The sequence below is a fragment of the Filicampus tigris genome, chromosome 8, assembly GCF_054856515.1.
Source record: "Filicampus tigris isolate MCC_2025a chromosome 8, RoL_Ftig_1.0, whole genome shotgun sequence".
NCBI lineage: Eukaryota > Metazoa > Chordata > Actinopteri > Syngnathiformes > Syngnathidae > Filicampus > Filicampus tigris.
In genome coordinates, this window is record NC_141224.1 from 9,577,558 (window position 1) to 9,594,741 (window position 17,184).

General features: G+C 38.3%; 3 protein-coding genes across 8 annotated transcripts in view; 1 reads left to right on the forward strand and 2 right to left on the reverse strand.

Annotated features, from left to right (window-relative positions):
* LOC147143455 (tetraspanin-13-like) overlaps window positions 1-2,547 on the reverse strand; it is a 4,679-nt gene extending 2,132 nt beyond the window's left edge. Inside the window, exons 1-4 of the mRNA XM_086039028.1 lie at window positions 2,381-2,547; window positions 1,116-1,283; window positions 586-666; window positions 403-516 (exon numbers count right to left, since the gene is read on the reverse strand). Coding sequence (XP_085895154.1) covers window positions 403-516; window positions 586-666; window positions 1,116-1,283; window positions 2,381-2,443 — 426 coding nt within the window. The 5' untranslated portion in view covers window positions 2,444-2,547. The remainder of the gene's footprint in view (window positions 1-402; window positions 517-585; window positions 667-1,115; window positions 1,284-2,380) is intronic.
* Window positions 2,548-4,068: 1,521 nt separating this feature from the next.
* Window positions 4,069-14,480, forward strand: LOC147143456 (oxidized low-density lipoprotein receptor 1-like). The gene is made up of 8 exons (XM_086038228.1): window positions 4,069-4,217; window positions 5,277-5,354; window positions 5,466-5,546; window positions 6,211-6,318; window positions 7,236-7,430; window positions 8,032-8,201; window positions 8,873-8,994; window positions 10,349-14,480. Exons 1-8 carry the CDS (start codon window positions 4,169-4,171, stop codon window positions 10,506-10,508), a joined length of 963 nt encoding a protein of 320 aa, XP_085894354.1. The 5' UTR covers window positions 4,069-4,168; the 3' UTR covers window positions 10,509-14,480.
* On the reverse strand, window positions 13,244-16,745 carry gpatch4 (G patch domain containing 4). Of its 6 annotated transcripts, none has more exons than XM_086038225.1 (8): window positions 16,659-16,745; window positions 15,743-15,821; window positions 15,573-15,646; window positions 15,396-15,488; window positions 14,654-14,785; window positions 14,469-14,578; window positions 14,192-14,242; window positions 13,244-14,111 (listed from the first exon to the last, which is right to left on the reverse strand). In XM_086038225.1, the coding sequence occupies exons 2-8, from the start codon at window positions 15,819-15,821 to the stop codon at window positions 13,565-13,567; spliced, it is 1,086 nt and encodes a 361-aa protein (XP_085894351.1). In that variant the 5' UTR covers window positions 16,659-16,745; the 3' UTR covers window positions 13,244-13,564. The 6 variants fall into 6 exon arrangements, with proteins under 6 accessions (XP_085894351.1, XP_085894353.1, XP_085894347.1 ...); XM_086038227.1 differs by having other exon boundaries at window positions 16,564-16,671; XM_086038221.1 differs by lacking the exon at window positions 16,659-16,745 and adding an exon at window positions 16,389-16,509.
* Window positions 16,746-17,184: the final 439 nt, after the last annotated feature.

Genomic DNA, 17,184 nt, shown 5'->3' on the forward strand with positions numbered 1-17,184 from the left:
TATCGTTGAGTTTTACTCAACTGTGGAAACCTGAAGTTCTCATGAAATTCGTAACAAAACTTTTGAACCATAATCAATTCGCTGAGCCTCTATTGTCAAGTTTAAAGTGTTGTTTTTTTTTGCTGTATACGTTACGCGGTCAAAGTGTTACTAATCCCAAGTAAGTTTAGTTGCACATTTTTTTTAAGGATTTGCAATTAACACTATCGCGTGTAATAGTAACCAAAAATGATTCGGGTTTATCTAAAACCGAACGAGAATTCTGCTCCTTTTTGCTTTAGAGTTCAGTATTCAAAGATGTTATGGACTGAATAATCGGGTTTGTTGGCTTTTGGCGAAAATCCAGACAAAATGTGGGTGCCAAAGATGCGATGACATTGCACTCCCGGCCCGGTTCCTTACGGCGGCGCACGTTCTGTTGTAGTCCACGTGGGAGAAGCCGCAACAGTCCAGCGTCTTCTCCACATCCATCTGCGTCGACTCGGACTTGTTCCAGCCCACCTCCAGGAGATGATTCTGTAAGGACATCATGAAGTCGGTAATGCGAATGTGGAGCGAGGGCTCTTACTGGAGCGAAGGCCTTACCCGCTGGTCTTCATTGAGGGCCAGACAGGCGCACGACACAGACAGCTGCACCACAAACACCAGGGACAGGATGATCATGTACTGCTACATTAAGGAAACGCCGCAGACTTGATGGAAGTCAGCAACGATTTATAGTCGTATTTCAAGACACCGCTGTATTAGCCGTTTCTCGCTTAATCGTTTCAGCCCTATAGCCAACTTTATAGTCCACTATAATCCCTCTTTTGTCATTCCTTATTGTACTAATGTAGATTTTTCAGGTACTGTACTGATTTTGATACAGTTGAGTTATTTTTTTGTAACACTCGCTATGGCATCCGATCGTAACAGAAGTGAAAACAAGAAGCGTGCTAACCTCATGGCTCATTAGTGAACAGCTGCACAAAATTAAGCCAAGAAAAATGATAATTACAATAATTTTGTACTATACTGGGTGTTTTTATGTCACGAGAAAAGTACAAAACAATTTTGTACTCATAATCTGGGTATGAGTACTTTTGCCTGCTCTGCAGCAAAACGCGCAAGGATACGAAGAAGAGCAGGACCTGATGGTGCCGCAGGGCGCCGCACAGCCCCACAAAGGTCACCAGGAGCAGGAAGATGCCCACGCAGATCACGCCCGCCACCACTTGGATGCTGGACACCAGGCCGAACCATTTGCCCCACGCCGCCACGCCCACCAAGAGTAGGCTCACCAGCTGAGGTGACAACACATGATGTTAGAACACAATTGGTTTTTTGGGTTTTTTGTTTTTTTGGGTCCAAAATATTTGTATGATTTTGATATTTTCTTGCAGTATTTTTGTTTTAAGTTAAAAAAAAAAAAAAAAAAAAGGTCAGGAGCTCAGGTCTGTCATCCTGGACTGGAATTTTGGAGCACATATTTACATTGCTGATGAGACTATTCTTGTTCTGACAATCAATTACAGAAATATTGCAAATGTAACATTAATTTCAAAATACAAACCTTAAAGAATAAGTTTTTCCATTTGGTTAGTTAAACCTTTTTCAGATAAAAAAAACAAAAATAAAAAAGGTATAGTGGTGCCTTGAGACTGTTCATGGATGTCGCACCTCATCAGTACAGCACAAATATTTGTTCTTCACAGAGGATAAGGAATATACGACTAAGCACTGTTATATTGGCATACATGTGTTGCTTTATTGTTTATGTACAATCTGTTGCTTGAAATGTTATAGCACCACAACAGAAATCCTTTTTTTTTTGGTATTATTGTCAGCAAGTGCTGCTGAGATGTGTTCCCTGTGCTACGTTGAAAAGAAAAAAAGAATGATAAGTTGTGTCTCGAAAACCCATGAGTCGAGTCACTCGTGTCTCAAGGCACAACTGTGTTCATAAATATAACAATTCTGTTCAATTATAAATATAATGATAAGACAATTTGACGTTTAATAATTTATTTCACTAAGGAAAATCGCCTGATTAAACCCAATTTTAAACTCTCTGCGGGACATTTAGTTTAAGCCGTTTTAAATTGAAATTCAACACGATTGAAAGTCATTAGAATGGGTCAATGACAATCCACACAAGTTGAATGAGTTAAATCCCTCATGAAACCTTATTTTACACTCATAAATACTTGTGTAATGTTCAATTCTAAACTTTACGCAAAATACAAGTAAATGAAGAGACCCACTGCACTGTCATCATACGAATTGGGAAGAATACGACGTCATTAAAAAAATCGTCAGCAGCACTCCTTAGAAAGGTTGAAGTACAAATGTGAAACATCTAACTGCATTCATTGACGCACACACACAAAAAAGTACTTACCACGTAAAGGACATTGAGTGCGCAAAGGGAGTTTTTAGTGCAAACAAATCCTCCGCAAACCATCTCTGCCACTCAACAATTTCAGACCAACTTAATTCTCCAATATCTGCTCGCCACCTGGTTACACGAGTTTTTTTTTTAATTCCTGTAATCGTGTTCAGGTGTTTTCCACGTGACGTGTACACACTTCCTTGTTGACGTAAGCGCCGAATTATTTTTCAATTGTTTCATTTTTGTTTATATGATTATTTATTTTTTTGTAAAATTCCACCCTTGTGATATGAAGTCGTTTTTTCTCATGGTTTTAATCAATTGTAATTATTATTGAAACCATTTGGCTCTTTATGACGTCGTTCGCAGTTTAAACGATGAAACCTTTGCGAGATGGTGACATCTGGTGGCCAAAACAGACAGCTCGTGACGTGATTGGGGCTTCACAAAGGTTAGTAATAGACTAGTAATATTTACCCAAAATATTAAATGTTAAGTTGCATTACATTTAATGTACTTAGTAAATATTACTCAATTTTTACGGTATGTATTAAATATTTCAAACATTACAAATATTTCTATAATTTGAAAAGCTATTTAGATAATATTTACAAATATTTCTCTCTCTCTCTCTCTCTCTCTCTCTCTCTGTCTCTCTCTCTCTCTCTATATATATATATATGTATATAATGCATTATACAAATACAATTCAAAAATACAGTTAGGCATTCAAGGACACTGCAGAAAGAATGACAGCAAAAACTATTTATAATTTTTTTTTTTTAATATTAAAACACATGCAAACTAAAACTTAAAAATACATAACAAAATTAAAAAGTACAATATCTACTACCACCATCACCACTACTACTGTTACTACTACTACTACTACTACTACTACTACTACTACTACAAACGATAACAATAATAATGATGATAATGATACTTTATGGGTTCCTTTCTCAAATGACAAAAAGAAAACTATTTGGAAAATATCTTAAAATATTAAAACACACACACCACCTAAAAATGTAAAAATACATAAAATTCAAAATGACAATAACAACAATATCCATGACTACCATCACCACTATTACTGTGAAAAATAATATTTTTTTAAATAGGACCCTTTCTTGGTGTAAAAAGCTCAAACAAAAAGCAAAACATAAAAAACTAGGAAATATAATTCCAAGAAATATTACCAAGAAGAGTTAAAAGTGCGTGTGTTTTTTTTTGTTTTTTTTAATTTTCTGTTTCCACTATGCTGCTGAAAGAATGCCGATTTTCCCAGTATGAGATTAATCTAATATCTAATTTAAACACGCACACAGAAACACACACACAAACAAATGAGTCGACTTAGAATATTGAAAACAGATAAGTTCCTTTGAGAGACATATGATTTTAATTGTTACATTTTCATTTATTTTATTGGTTAATGTGCATTGTATACACACACATGTACATCATTTCAAATAATAATTACCTGTATATATGATTGTATTTATCCCTTGTAATTGATTTAATTAGAAACTCATAGAGTACATGCCGGAGATGACCACCCCCGCCAGCCTGCCCACAACACCAAACCAAACCTCCGATTTGCACATTTTACATCACATTGTTGGAAAAGAAGAAGCAACAAAAAGGAGAACTCGGGTTCTTACTCACACTTAAGTTTCATTTGTGTGCCTCAAAGCAGTTTATCTCTCTTTGACCCTTTGCTGGCTGGGATGAGGTCAAACCTTTTGCAGGATTAGTGGTCTTTTTATTTTTTCATTTTTTTCCCATTGAATTATGGCAGAAGAAGAACTCAATTATGTGACAGTCAAGTTCAACTCTCACAGTGAGTCATTTTACACCATTTCTTTTAATGATTACTAGTTTGGTGTTTGGGGATATATAAAACTACTTTCATAACAATTAATGTATGTTTTTCAAGTATACACACTAACCCAAGAGTCTAAGAGAGCTATTATAGTGTTATAGGAAATGCCTCAATTGAAATTGAATAAGAAATCTCCACTCAGACGATAATTTTTCTGTTTTTTTTGCCACTTTATTTTACTCAAAAGTAGATAAAGGATGTCTGAATTTAACTGTGATATATATTTTTAAAAAAGTCATGTGTTCATAAATTACTTAGAATGAATGAATACTAGTACAGAGGTGCCTTGAGATATAAATTGAATTCATGTATATACAGTTGTCTTACATAGAAACAATCACAGCTGCTTTGTAAGATGCAGTTATATTAGTTGTTGTTTTTTTTTGCAAATGATAAAGAAAATATACCCGTGTATTGTTATATTTTGTATTAACGTGTTGTTCCACTGTTTGTGTTCAAATATCAATTGCTTAAAGGTTTATAACACTGTGATTTGCATTGCTTGTTAGCGTAAAGCTAAATGAATCACTTCTGGTGTTTGGCCATGTCTCAGCTACATTCACCATATACACTGATCCACATACTAATTGACAACGTTTAATTGGGCATCTTGGTGATGAAATGCTGCTTCCATAAGTGAAAACAATCAAATCTGTATTTTTATTTATTTATTTGCTTTTGTATATGGAGCATTCTTTTGTCCTCTGGACACACAGGGGTGAAGTCTTGGAGTCTCCACAATACTCTGATGAGACCACAAAGTCACTAATTAATTGTTGCTTTTGTTTTTTGTTTTTAATAGTGACAAAAAGGCTCAGAATAATAGCTAAGTTGGCAACACTGATGAGCCACTCACTTTGTCCACATCTTATATATTCATATTTTCCATCCATCTACAATATCACTTATGCTGTTTTCATTAAACGGTTCATGTGTTGTCCTTGCCAAATAGTGAACCCACACTGCCCTTCACTGCTTTGCTTATTACAATAAAAAAATACCTGTGTTTCTTTCCAGACTTGCCAAATGAGGCCGTGATCTACGAAGACGTGAGGAGCGGGCTGGAGGCGTGGCCGTCGCAACGCTGTACCCAAGGTTTCCGCAAACTTCCCTCCACCTTCTTTAATGATGCCTTTCGCAGTCCTGTTGCACCATTTCCAAACTTAGAAATTTACAAACTTACTGAAGTGTTTTTGTTGCATCCAGGGAAGTGTGGCGACGTGGAGGAGATCTATGATGACGTGCGGTCCAAGGAGTTGCCTTGCAGCGTGCCTCACATCTTCCAAGGTTCTTGACTATTTTTCAAAGTTACTTCAAGTGACAAAACATTAATAATTTATTCCCATCTGTCTCTTGTGTTCACTTGGTGACGTTATATTTGGATACAGTCTTGCAGCAGGCTACATCTATGTGGGTGTAAAATATTTTGGTCATTCAGATTGCAGCCTCCATGTTGCCATGTCACTGTAATCTGCTCAGTGTGTTCTTAATCAGTAGCGCAGGCCCATTGACCTCCAACTGGATTAGCAATGGGATTGTTTCTAACCAATCAAGTTTTCCATGTTGACTCTTTCTGTAAAATTGTATTTTGAAACATGTATTTTAAATGTTCAGACAAAACATAAAAAGTCATCTGGCAAACGTCCACTAGATTGATTATACATAAAATGACAAATGCTTTTGATGGGCTAACAGAATTGAGCAATGCTACTTTAAAACACACGGCGCGGCAACACATACAAATAGGACAGAAAACAATACTTAGAGGCATATATTCTCTCTGCTCTGTGGGTCAACGACTGTTAAAAAGGCACAATAATGTGTTTGGACTAGTGGGCCTGCATAGAACATATTCTGGAAAAAAAATATGTTTGGGTTGACTTCCGCTTTAAAAATTTTGACGTTAGAGGCTGGTCTGTCAATGAAAAATATTTTTGGGCTTTCCCAACAGAAAACCTGTCGAAATTATCCCTCCACACGCCTGTCACATTGGCGGCCGTCGCTCTGGGCATCCTTTGCGTCATCCTCATGTCTGTCATCATCGCCCTCACCGTGCATTGTAAGTACACTTCCTGCAGTATTTCATACCTTCTGTCCATTTTCAATTAACAATCAAAAATCCATCCATCCATTTTATGAACCGCTTATCAAAAAATAAAAACACGACTGATTATCTTGCTTGTTTTTTACACAACCAAAAAAACGGGGAAAACAGTCTGACTTTTCACATTTCAATTTTATGGTCACATTAAAGAAGCATAATGTAAAAACAGGCCACGGGGCTAAATTTGGTTGTAACATTTAATTTTTTGGGTTTATGTGACCCGGAAAAAAAAAAAAAAAAATTGGACCGAAACAGAAACCAAACAGTTCTTAAAGATTAATTTCAAATGTACATAAAAAAGGTAAATACAACTGAACTGTACATAACTCATTCACTGCCAAAGACAAATGTATGTCTATTCACAGTCCAGCCATTCAACCCCAGGAACTTATTTATATTTTTTTTCATTTTTTTCAACACATTAGGGTGGGTCTGAAAATGTTTGGCAGTGACAAATATAGCCTACTGTCCTGATTAAGAAAAAGTTTGATCCACTGTTACTTTATGCACAGTTTGCATTTAATTCAGTGATTCTTTCATGTACCACTAGAGGGAGCCAACGTAACACATTTGAAGACTCTCTGCTGTTATCGTAATATGGTTGATGGATGGTGGTCGTGGTCAAGACTGATTGTAGCAGCTAACAAGCTAACGTAACTCTTCTAATGCGCCTGGCCAAACTTAATAGTCACGTAAACCAGAGACAGAGCCTAAAATTGAAATGTGAAAAATCAGCCCCCCGCCCCCTATTTTTGTGTTAGATTTTACACCAATCTAAACAACAAACCAAATAATCAGTAACTTTTTGATGTTTTAATGTCTGATGGTCAGTTAAAAATGAAAAGAAGGATTGAGTACTTTTCCCGCTCCAGTGAACAACGTCATGGCCGAGCAGCACAAGCACAACGTCAACCTGACGACTCAGAATGCGCACATGCAGGCCGAACTGGAGTGCCTGCGGGAAGGAGCACGGGAGCTGAGCAGGGAACGGGACCAGCTAAACTGGACTGTGGGACAGGTTCTACAGTATGACAATTTCCCTGTCATCGACCACTGCCCGCAAAAAGGTCAACACACATGCCAAGGCCTTAGCATGTGATTTTAATATTCCAAAAAATAATATATATATATATATATATATATATATATATATATATATATATATATATATATATATATATATATATATATATATATATACATATATACATATATATTTTAGCATGAACAAAAACTACAAGACAATTATATTACCATAATAATGATTAGAATGATTTAATTTATTTTAATTACTAAATTTGCGTGCCTTACATCAAACCTTTTGAAATATACAGTTTGGATTTACTACATTGTCAAATGCATTAAAAGTAAGAATAGATAGTTTGATGGATGGTGGTCATGGCCCTGACTGATCGTGGCAGTTGAGCTACTATACTAAACCACCAACCAATTAAAATCAAACTCAGTCTTGCGGGATGTTTTTCTATTTATATATTTTTCATCTGGGCCTAAAAATGAATGGTGAAAAATCTGGTATTTTTATTCATTTTATGTGTTAGATTATAAAAGGAAAAAAAAACAGTTTTGGGATATGTATTAGATTTACAATTGGCAATTGAAGATGGAAAAAACAAATGAGCCACGGAAAGTTGTGTTTGTGTTTTTTAGTTTTAAGCCTGTGCCAGCCGTGCGCAGATGACTGGCTGCAGTTCGGCTCCAAGTGTTACCTGTTCGGGCACTACATTTACTACAGCAGCTGGAGGACCTGGCAGGGAAGCGTTGATGATTGCAAACAGAGGAACGCACGCCTGCTGCTCATCGAAAGCCAGGAAGAACAGGTGAACTTGGCGAATCCTGTATATTCTCTTCAGTGGTAGGGGTTCTAGTACACATCGCTGCAGGACGCCATACATTGTTTTCTGTTCAAATCTATTGTATATTGGACTCAGTAGCTAATACGTTAAATTGTGATCTTGGCTTGCCAAATCTAGCCTTGCACCCTACTACTTATTTAGGTTGATTTTTTTTTGGGGGGGGGGGGGTATCATATTCACTCTGCCGCCCCTAACAAAAGGGTGTCCAAACTTTTTCTTTTGAGGGCCACCTACAGAAAAATGGAAGTGTACAAAGGCCACTTTAAAATGTTTTGACTTTAATTTATCAAACATGCTATACTCAATCAAGCAAGCAATTATATATTTTTAATTTGATGAAGTGCTACATAACAGCTTTCTGTTAAAGGTGATAAGGCAAATAGTTAAGGACTTTTCAAGATTTTGGGGTGGCCAGTGGCCCTGTATCCCACTAGACAAGATCCACCTCTGCATTGAACAGTAGTCGAATCCCATCTCTCCATTCAGAACCAAAACAACAGTATAAACTTGAGTAAGCTGACCATTTTTAAAACAGTTACTTGAGGATCATTATTGTGGTATCTTCATAAATCGGACCTTGGCAGTTGGCACACAGCAGAAAGTGGAGGAAACTATTATTTTCCTACTTGTTTCAGGAATTTGTCACGAACCATACGAGGTACTACAGTGATGACAAGCACGGCTACTGGATAGGACTGAAAAAGAATGAACTCTCTGACAAGTGGAAGTGGAATGACGGATCCAACCTCACTCTGGCGTGAGTGATTAAACACCAAAAACACAAAAAAAATAACAAAAGTCAGAATCAAATTAGCCAAGTAGATGGTTGGTTATCTTCCAAGCTAAGTAGAGCATGAGAAAGCTTTGCTAAATCTAAGTCAGTAACTAGTAGGTAAGCTTGCATGCTAAGTTGAGCTAACTATGAGCTCGCCAAAAAAATCGAATACAGTACCATCTAACTTACTTGCTAACTTGTTATCTATCTAGCAAGCTAAGTAGCTCATGAGAAAGAGCTCAATCTAAATCTACCGCAGTTGCGAGATCATTAGCAAAAGTTAGCCAAGTTAGCCGAGCTGCTAGCTGGTTAGTTTGCAAGCTAAATTGAGCAACGTAATTGTGAACTAACTTGTAAGCCAAATCAAACTTGTTAGCTAGATGTTAAATGTAACTCATCAGTAACTAGCTCATTAGCTTACGAGCAAAGTCGCTCATGAGAATGAGATGTATAGCTAAATAGCTAATTTACTGGAAGGAGAAGTGGCTTTTGGCTGTCAGGGGTCCTTTGCATGTTGTTTGGCACAGTTTTTGTCCTTCCTGGCCCAACACACCCATTTTATCTGGGCTTGGGACCGGCAATAGCTGGGAATTGGCATATGCATAATGGGTCTTGCCCAAGGACCCAACCGGATGTTACCATTTGCCCTGAAAGGGATTCTAACCCCGGTCCTCATGTCTGAAGTCAGTAACTTCAGAATGTTACCCACTGAACCCATGCAGTCACTAAGTAGCTAAATCACTAAATATAGCTAAAAGCACCCTGCTTACCTTGTAGTCTGAGATAATTAGCTCATATGAAAGATAGCTATCTGGTTAGCTCACAAGTCAACTCTAACTCTGAAGCTAGCTGGTTAGCAGATTTGTCTGGGCATTTGTCTATGATTTAGTCTGTGTATGAGTTCCCGTCTATATTTCAGATCCGCCTGGTCGGTCGGACTCAGCCAAATGGCATCGAGAACAGACTTTACCGGTATCATGTCACATGCAGATGCCCCACTACTGACACACAGCCAAACAAAGAAAAAAAAACAGAAATACCGCCCAGAAGTTCTAGACGGATAAACGACGCCCAGCTCTGCTGGTTATCTTGAAATTCTGATAATTAAACTCTCGAGATGAATCTAGCTCATCAGCTAGTGGTTTAGCTCGTAACCTAATTTGATCTAACTCAAAAACTCTTAAAATGAATCTATTTCAGCGGCTAGACAACATAAAAAAACACTCTTGTGAGAACAATAAACCAAGTAAATGTGTCAAATGAATAATTACCCACCTACCCCTTTGGCCAACAACTGCATTGATGTCTCACAGAATGCATTTTCTGTGGTGTTTAGATTCTGGAGAAATGAAAACTTCTACATCAAAAACAGCTGCGCTCTGACATCAAAGCCGCAGACGTCAAAATCCCTGGACAACTGGAGCAAATCCAACTGCGACATGAAGAACAGATACATCTGCCAAAGCCATGCTTTTACCAAACTAGATCTACACTAACACATCACTTCCACACAAAAAATGCACACCAAATTTGGCTATGAAGCTAGTCACGATAGCTGTGTTAAGCTTATTGAACGCTAATAGAAAACTGTGGGTACCTCATGACAAAGGTCTTATACAAAATGTAGTACAGTAGCTAACAGTTTAGCTAACATGGTAAGCCTATCGTAATAGCTAGCAGGTTAGCTTCTAAGATAAGTTGAGTTAAGTAGCTTATGAGAAAGCTCTCAAGTTAATCTTTGCGTAGTTTTAAATAAAAACATGATAATCAAATAGAAAACTTGGCAAACCAAATCTATCTTAGTAGTTGACACATAGGGTGCTTTCGGAAATACCTTCCGGCCTCGCACTGCTTCACTCCAACCACTCAGAAACTCAGCGTTGTTCAAATGTGCTGTTCGGTTATTCAGAGTGCCCCAAAAAAGGAGTGCCGGAGTGCACACTATGCGCTCCAAAGGGGGGCACGCTGCACCCAGTGCGTCAGGCAATACAGAAAGACTTCAAGCACGAGCTGCATGTTCATAACATGGGCCATGTTCAGAAATTAATGTGAGAGCAGTACCTAGCTGGTTAGGTCTTTGTTAAAGCTGTGGCTATCGTAGAAGTGCTATATAAATTGAAATGAGTTAAATAGCTTAGTGGTTAGCTAATAAGCCAAATAGAAAGCTTGGTAATTTGTGGCTAGCTGGCAAATGAGAAAGCTGTCAAGCTGAATCTAATTCAGTAGCTCTCAAGGTAGGTAACTAACTTTCAAGCTTGGCAAATCAAGTATAGCACAATAGCTGCCGAGCTATTAATCGAGTAAAAAAATTGGCTCGATAGCTTGCAGCTAAGTAACTAGAGTGTGGCAAGGTAGATTAAAGTCAATAGCTAGTTTGCTCAGTAGCCAACAAGAGAGCCATTGAGATAAATAGCAAACTAGAAAGCTTGGCAAACCATGAGCTAAATTGCTTAGTTAGTTGGCTAGGTAGCTAACTAAAAATCCAGGGACGCTAAATGTTCGCTTGTTAGCTCACAAGCTAAATAGAAAGCTTGGTAAATCGTAGCTGGCTGAGTATCTCGCATGCCACACTGACCTAAGTAACTAACTCGCCAAGTACATCTAATCTAGCTATAGGCCTATAATAACCAGTTAGCACCCTCACTATTCACTACGGTTTAAGAAAGAAAATGAATAGCTAAACAACTGACAAAGTATGGAGCTTAATTATTTATTTTTCTATGAAATCAGCCCACAGTGACTTGTTTAGATACTTTTTTTCTGGACAGTGGTGTCTAGTAAAAGCAAGTATTTGGCAACCAGGTGTTGTGCAACTATGGAAAGTAATCAACATATGGCCCAATATCATCAAGCGTCATCGTAGACGGTAACGTTGAAAAACAAAAACCAACATTTTAAGGGATTTCTAGATTTACTCTTTAATAGCAAATATAGACAGGAGGATACAAAAGACTGAAGACAGAGACAGTGTTGTGTGTGTGTGTGTGTATGTGTGTGTGTGTGTGCGTATGTTTATCAACAAATACTCCAACACCATTTTCCAGCTTCCTCTATTTCAACCTCGTTTCGTATTACACTTTCCGAGAAGTTGAGTTGCGCAATCCGCCTTTGCGCCATGTCCTGTTTAATTTAACTAATGTGAACTAAAAATAACCTCAAGGCATTAGGGAGAATAAACTGTCAAGTATAATTTTCAGTCCTTTTTCAAGTTTGGGTGTCCACAGTGGAATAGTCAAGATAGACACGATTTAGTCATTTAAGTGACATGATTCCCATTTTATTTGCATTTCTTATAGTGTGGCAAAATAAATCTCAATATACTGGAAACTGGGATTTTTGGGGCCGATACCAAAGTTGGTGGCTAATAGATGGATAGATAGATAGATAGATAGATAGATAGATAGATAGATAGATAGATAGATAGATAGATAGATAGATAGATAGATAGATATGTAAACTCCATCATTGCCAGCCCTCCCAGTTTTATTCTATTGACAGGGGTGAGGTGGCCATTGGGAATTTTGAGAAACTATGTGAATTTTCCCGAATGGCCATTGTATTTCCGGGTTGGTCCTGGCCATCACAGCCACCAGTAGCTGTACAGCGCTCCCCTGTCAACGATGACGTTTCAGCGTGTGTGGCTGCACCATGTCGCCGACGACGCTTCGGTGCATGGCGGCCCATCAATGACAACTTTTCAGCGCATGACAACTGCACGCCAGCCGAAGGAGGAAAATGTGCAATGGCATTTTCAGGCCATTGATAAAAATTTAAACATGAAGTCCTAGTACCGTTCCAACATGACTCTGTCAGCAGATACTGTCCGGACTCCATCCCTGGCTGATTCCATTCAGCGCAAGTCATCAGAGTAAAGTAAGGACAAAAAAGCTACATTGGTTGTATTGTATTGGGTTCATGCAGTTACGCACTGCCCCCCCCCGAAATATGCTTGGACACTCCAGATCTCAGACCAAATAATTCACTTTTGTGTATTTTCCGATTTTTTTCCAAGAATTTTTGTCCACATTTCCTCCTGAAGGAATCAAACAATGAATATTTATTAGAGTTTTTTAAGAATTTTTGGGGTTTGTAAAAAAAAAAAAAAATGTTTTTTTTTGTTGTGCGGACCCTTGATATATAGTTGGCCTTCCCCAACAAAAAAAATCCTAGCTCAGCCCAGTGTGTACAGAAATCAATACCAGGTCCAGAAGAAATGCACCAGCAATAATAATTGGAAGAAAAAATTTGAAACATTTATTTAAGATTAGGATGTTGAAAAAAAATAATTGAGACAATAAATTCATAACTGGATTCAACACTTTCTCAGTGCAGCTTGTCTGCATTTTCATGTTCATCATTAGTCTATAACCTTCCAGCGACATACTAATCTGTAAGGTAGTTCCTGGTAATTTGCAGATGTAATTGATATTTGCAGTACTCATAGTCTTGCCTGGTCCGTTTCTGGTCTTATCGTTGATAATGAGATTGAAAATGATTGAATGGATTTAAACACCCATCAAATGTGTCAGTCATGAGTTTATTGGCAGAGTCCTCAGTCACTACAGAAGACCAAAAGTTGCTCTTTGGACTTCTTCTTCTTTGGTGGAGGTGATGCTTGTGGCTTCTCACATTTGTTTGAGTCCTTTTTGCTCTTTTTGCTTTTCTTCTTGACTTGATGTTCGGAAACAAGCGGCTCTGACTCCGTGTGGTTAATCTGCTCTTCTATTGAATGTTTCTGGTCTTTCTTTTTTTTCTTTTCCAGCAGTGGAGTGATGTCAAGCTCCGGACTTGTAAACTCTCCGTTCTTCTTCTTCTGCTGCTTCTTTGTGTGGTCCTCGTCACCATTTTCTGCACATGTCATTTCCTCCTCATCGCTCCTTTTCTTTTTCTTCTTTTTGATTTTCATGTCAGACGGTTCCGAAAGTGAAACATTGTGGTTGTTTAATTCTTCAGTCTTTTCCTTGGATTTCTTCTTGTTTTTAGGCTCGTTTCCTTCCAGCCTGTCTTCAGTCTTCTTACCATATTTGGCCATGAAGTCAGCCTCCTGCTGCTCCAGCCGGGCTAGCTTAGCGCTCATGTTCAAGCCATGTCTGGCTCCTCTGTGGAAAAAAAACAAAGACAAAATGAGCATTGAAAATACTTTCAGTCCTAAAGAAGGTGTTTCCATATATGGACTGACTTGTGGGCGGTGCGTCCTCCGCAAGCCTTCATGAGGTCGCAATCAGACAGGCTGGAAGGAATCAGCAAATGTGTTAAAAACATGGATGAGTGGGTTTTTTTTCCCCGCGCTCTAATTCTTTGTTGTAAGAATTGACTTTTTTTTTTTAATGCTTTAATTTTATATAGGAAATCTTAATGCTTCAATTCTGAAATAGAACACAAGTTGAACAATAGTTTTTCAATGCTTTAATTCTGATGATTTAAAGAAAACGAAAAGAAAAAAATAAAGTTCTCACTTAGTAGTGGAAGACAGATCGAGTTTGTGATCTTCATCCTGGTCAGAGTTGCTGCTGTCGCTGTCAACTGTTGGCTCTGGCTGCTCCTGACCAGACAGCAGAGTGGCCGACTAAAGGGAAAAAACACATTCACTCAGCACGTCTTAGTTCCGCAACTCCTCGTGGAAAACCTTTGAGTATTTCACCTTGACAAAGCACCCGTAGAGTTTGGCTTTTGCCAGAGAGGCCTTCCGAGGCTTCTTGTTAGAAATCACGCCGCCGCCGCCGCCTTCTTCTTCTTTACCATCCTCAGCCATCTTCTTCAACGAAATGCCATCCTGGATCAAAAAGAAGGCCGCAATCAAATCATCTGAAGATGGAAAGTTTAACAATGCTAACAGCAAGCAAGCTAACAACCCACAATGTTGATTCGGAAACATCTTGTGGGCAGACACCAATGAGCTAAAGCCACCAAAGATAAGCTGAATGCTAACATGCTAGGAGTTGTTATGCTAACATCCAGTGAATGTTATTTATCATCATAAAATCTTGACAGATTTGAACACTGTCTGGACTTTGACCACTAAACATTTTTTCCCTCCTGAACCCTGTTAATTCATGTTCTTTCAGGCAACCTAAACAATACTTGTGGTGATCCAACCTATAAAATGGACAATGATTACAGTGACTCATTTGTGGACTAAAGTGAAAGTAATACGGTCCACTTCCAAAATTTGAGGAAAACAACAAAATAAACCATGTAAATCAGAGATATAAATGCCTCAGATTTTCTTGCAGCCATAAAATGGTTTAACAGATAAAACACTAACATGCTAACAGCTGGCACAGTAACATATAGCAAGATAACTTTAACCTGGAACTGATCATTTTTATTTACACAATGTCTTTATAATTGAAAATAACTTCATGTTTTTTTAAACCACCAACCTGATGGGATTCCACCTGCAGGCTGGACGAAGCTTTATTGAAGACGTGATCCCACCAGTGAAAAGTGAACTGCTCCCCTTCTTTGTGGCCCACCTGACACAACACACAAGTCTTTAGTTGCCACTGTACGTACACACACCACCACCACCAACAACAACAACAATCAATAACTCTCACCCCGCCTTTGTTGCATTTCACTTTAACCTTGATGGCTTCAGATATGCCGTTTTCATCCCGTCCCAGTCCTTTACCTAAGTATTAATAACAAATAGACACGTCAAGCTGCGACGATTGCATTTATTATATAATCAATGCTAAGAGTCAATAATAATAATATAACATCTGACCATGTTTCCAGCCATGACGCTTCAGCTGCTGTTCGGCAAACCTCAACCCGTGGCCCTTCTCTTGCACAACGTCAGTCATCTGCACGAAGGAAGGAAGGTTTGTTAACACCTGCATGATGTGATCGCAATGTTAGTTGACAGGGAAAACACCAAAACATGGGACGTCTCGTAACAATTAATTGCTAACATTTTCAAGCCGATCTTTAAATAAAATGGAAGCATCATATTGTAGAGCTAAATCCACAAACGTATTAGTACCGATGTCATTCAATATGAAAAACACAGCTAAAACCTTTGGAGAAGTGTGGCATGCGGCTTCAGCAGGAGGCTGACATGACACCGGAAATACGTCACGACCCGCACCCCAATGTTACTTCCGGGTTTCACTTTTACACTCAAGTGGAAAAGTTACCACGTTTGTATTTCATTTCTCGGCTTAAAACGAATGAAGATCTAGTCCTTACTTTGTCCATTAAAAAAAACAAAGAGTTATATAAATTCAGGATGAACGTTTGGTGTCCATCACTCATTTTTTTTGTCATTCAAAAAGAAGGGTAAAAAGAACCTGTCAACACATTTGACAGCTTTAGCAATGGCAGGAAAAGGGGTGTTTGTATTTGTTCTCATCTTATGAAATGTCGATTACCCAAAATGTTTTATGAGTTGACGTCTGCATCTTGTTATCTTATCTACGTCAAGAGTTAACGTCCTTCAAAAAGTAATGTCTTTAATCGGCGTTTTTGCCTAAATCGTCCCTGCGTCATACATTAGGCTGCTTTCGTGTCAAGGAAGAAGGATATAAGTGTATTTATACTGCTTACCTATCTTGTGAACTTAACCGGAGGGTTTCTGAGTTGACGCAGTTTCGTCATTGTCACACACTGCGTTCATGTTGTGCAAGAAAAAAAATGCTTACCTGTTATAGAAAGCGGATATATCAACACTGTCAATTTTACCGAGATTTCCTAAAACGTTAGGCTGCATTAAATTAAAGTTGCTGTTCTGCATGGGTAGGTATAGGTATATGAAAAAATGACCGCTAGGTGGCAGCATTGGCAAATTTCTATTGACGTCGCCCGAAACTAATGCTGTAGCATCTCATTTTATCCAACCACATCCGTAACATCGTTTCCCCGTGTGTCAATGATAAATGTGTAAACAGTTGGCACCGATAGTCCTCCCGCTCTTGGTTTCCCGCATGACATACGGGCCTTGAATGGAGATTGAATACAACCAAGCCCACGCATACTTCAATACTAAACAAAAATAAAATCGTACCAAATGCATGTACGTTGTGTGGCTCAGTTCACAATCATTATTTATCTAATAACATGATGAAACAAAACAAAATACATCATACTCACTTGAGATGCAAACGTTTAATGTACGCAAATTGCTACAGATGTGTTTTGCTATTCAGTCAAAGTTTTAATGGGACAGGT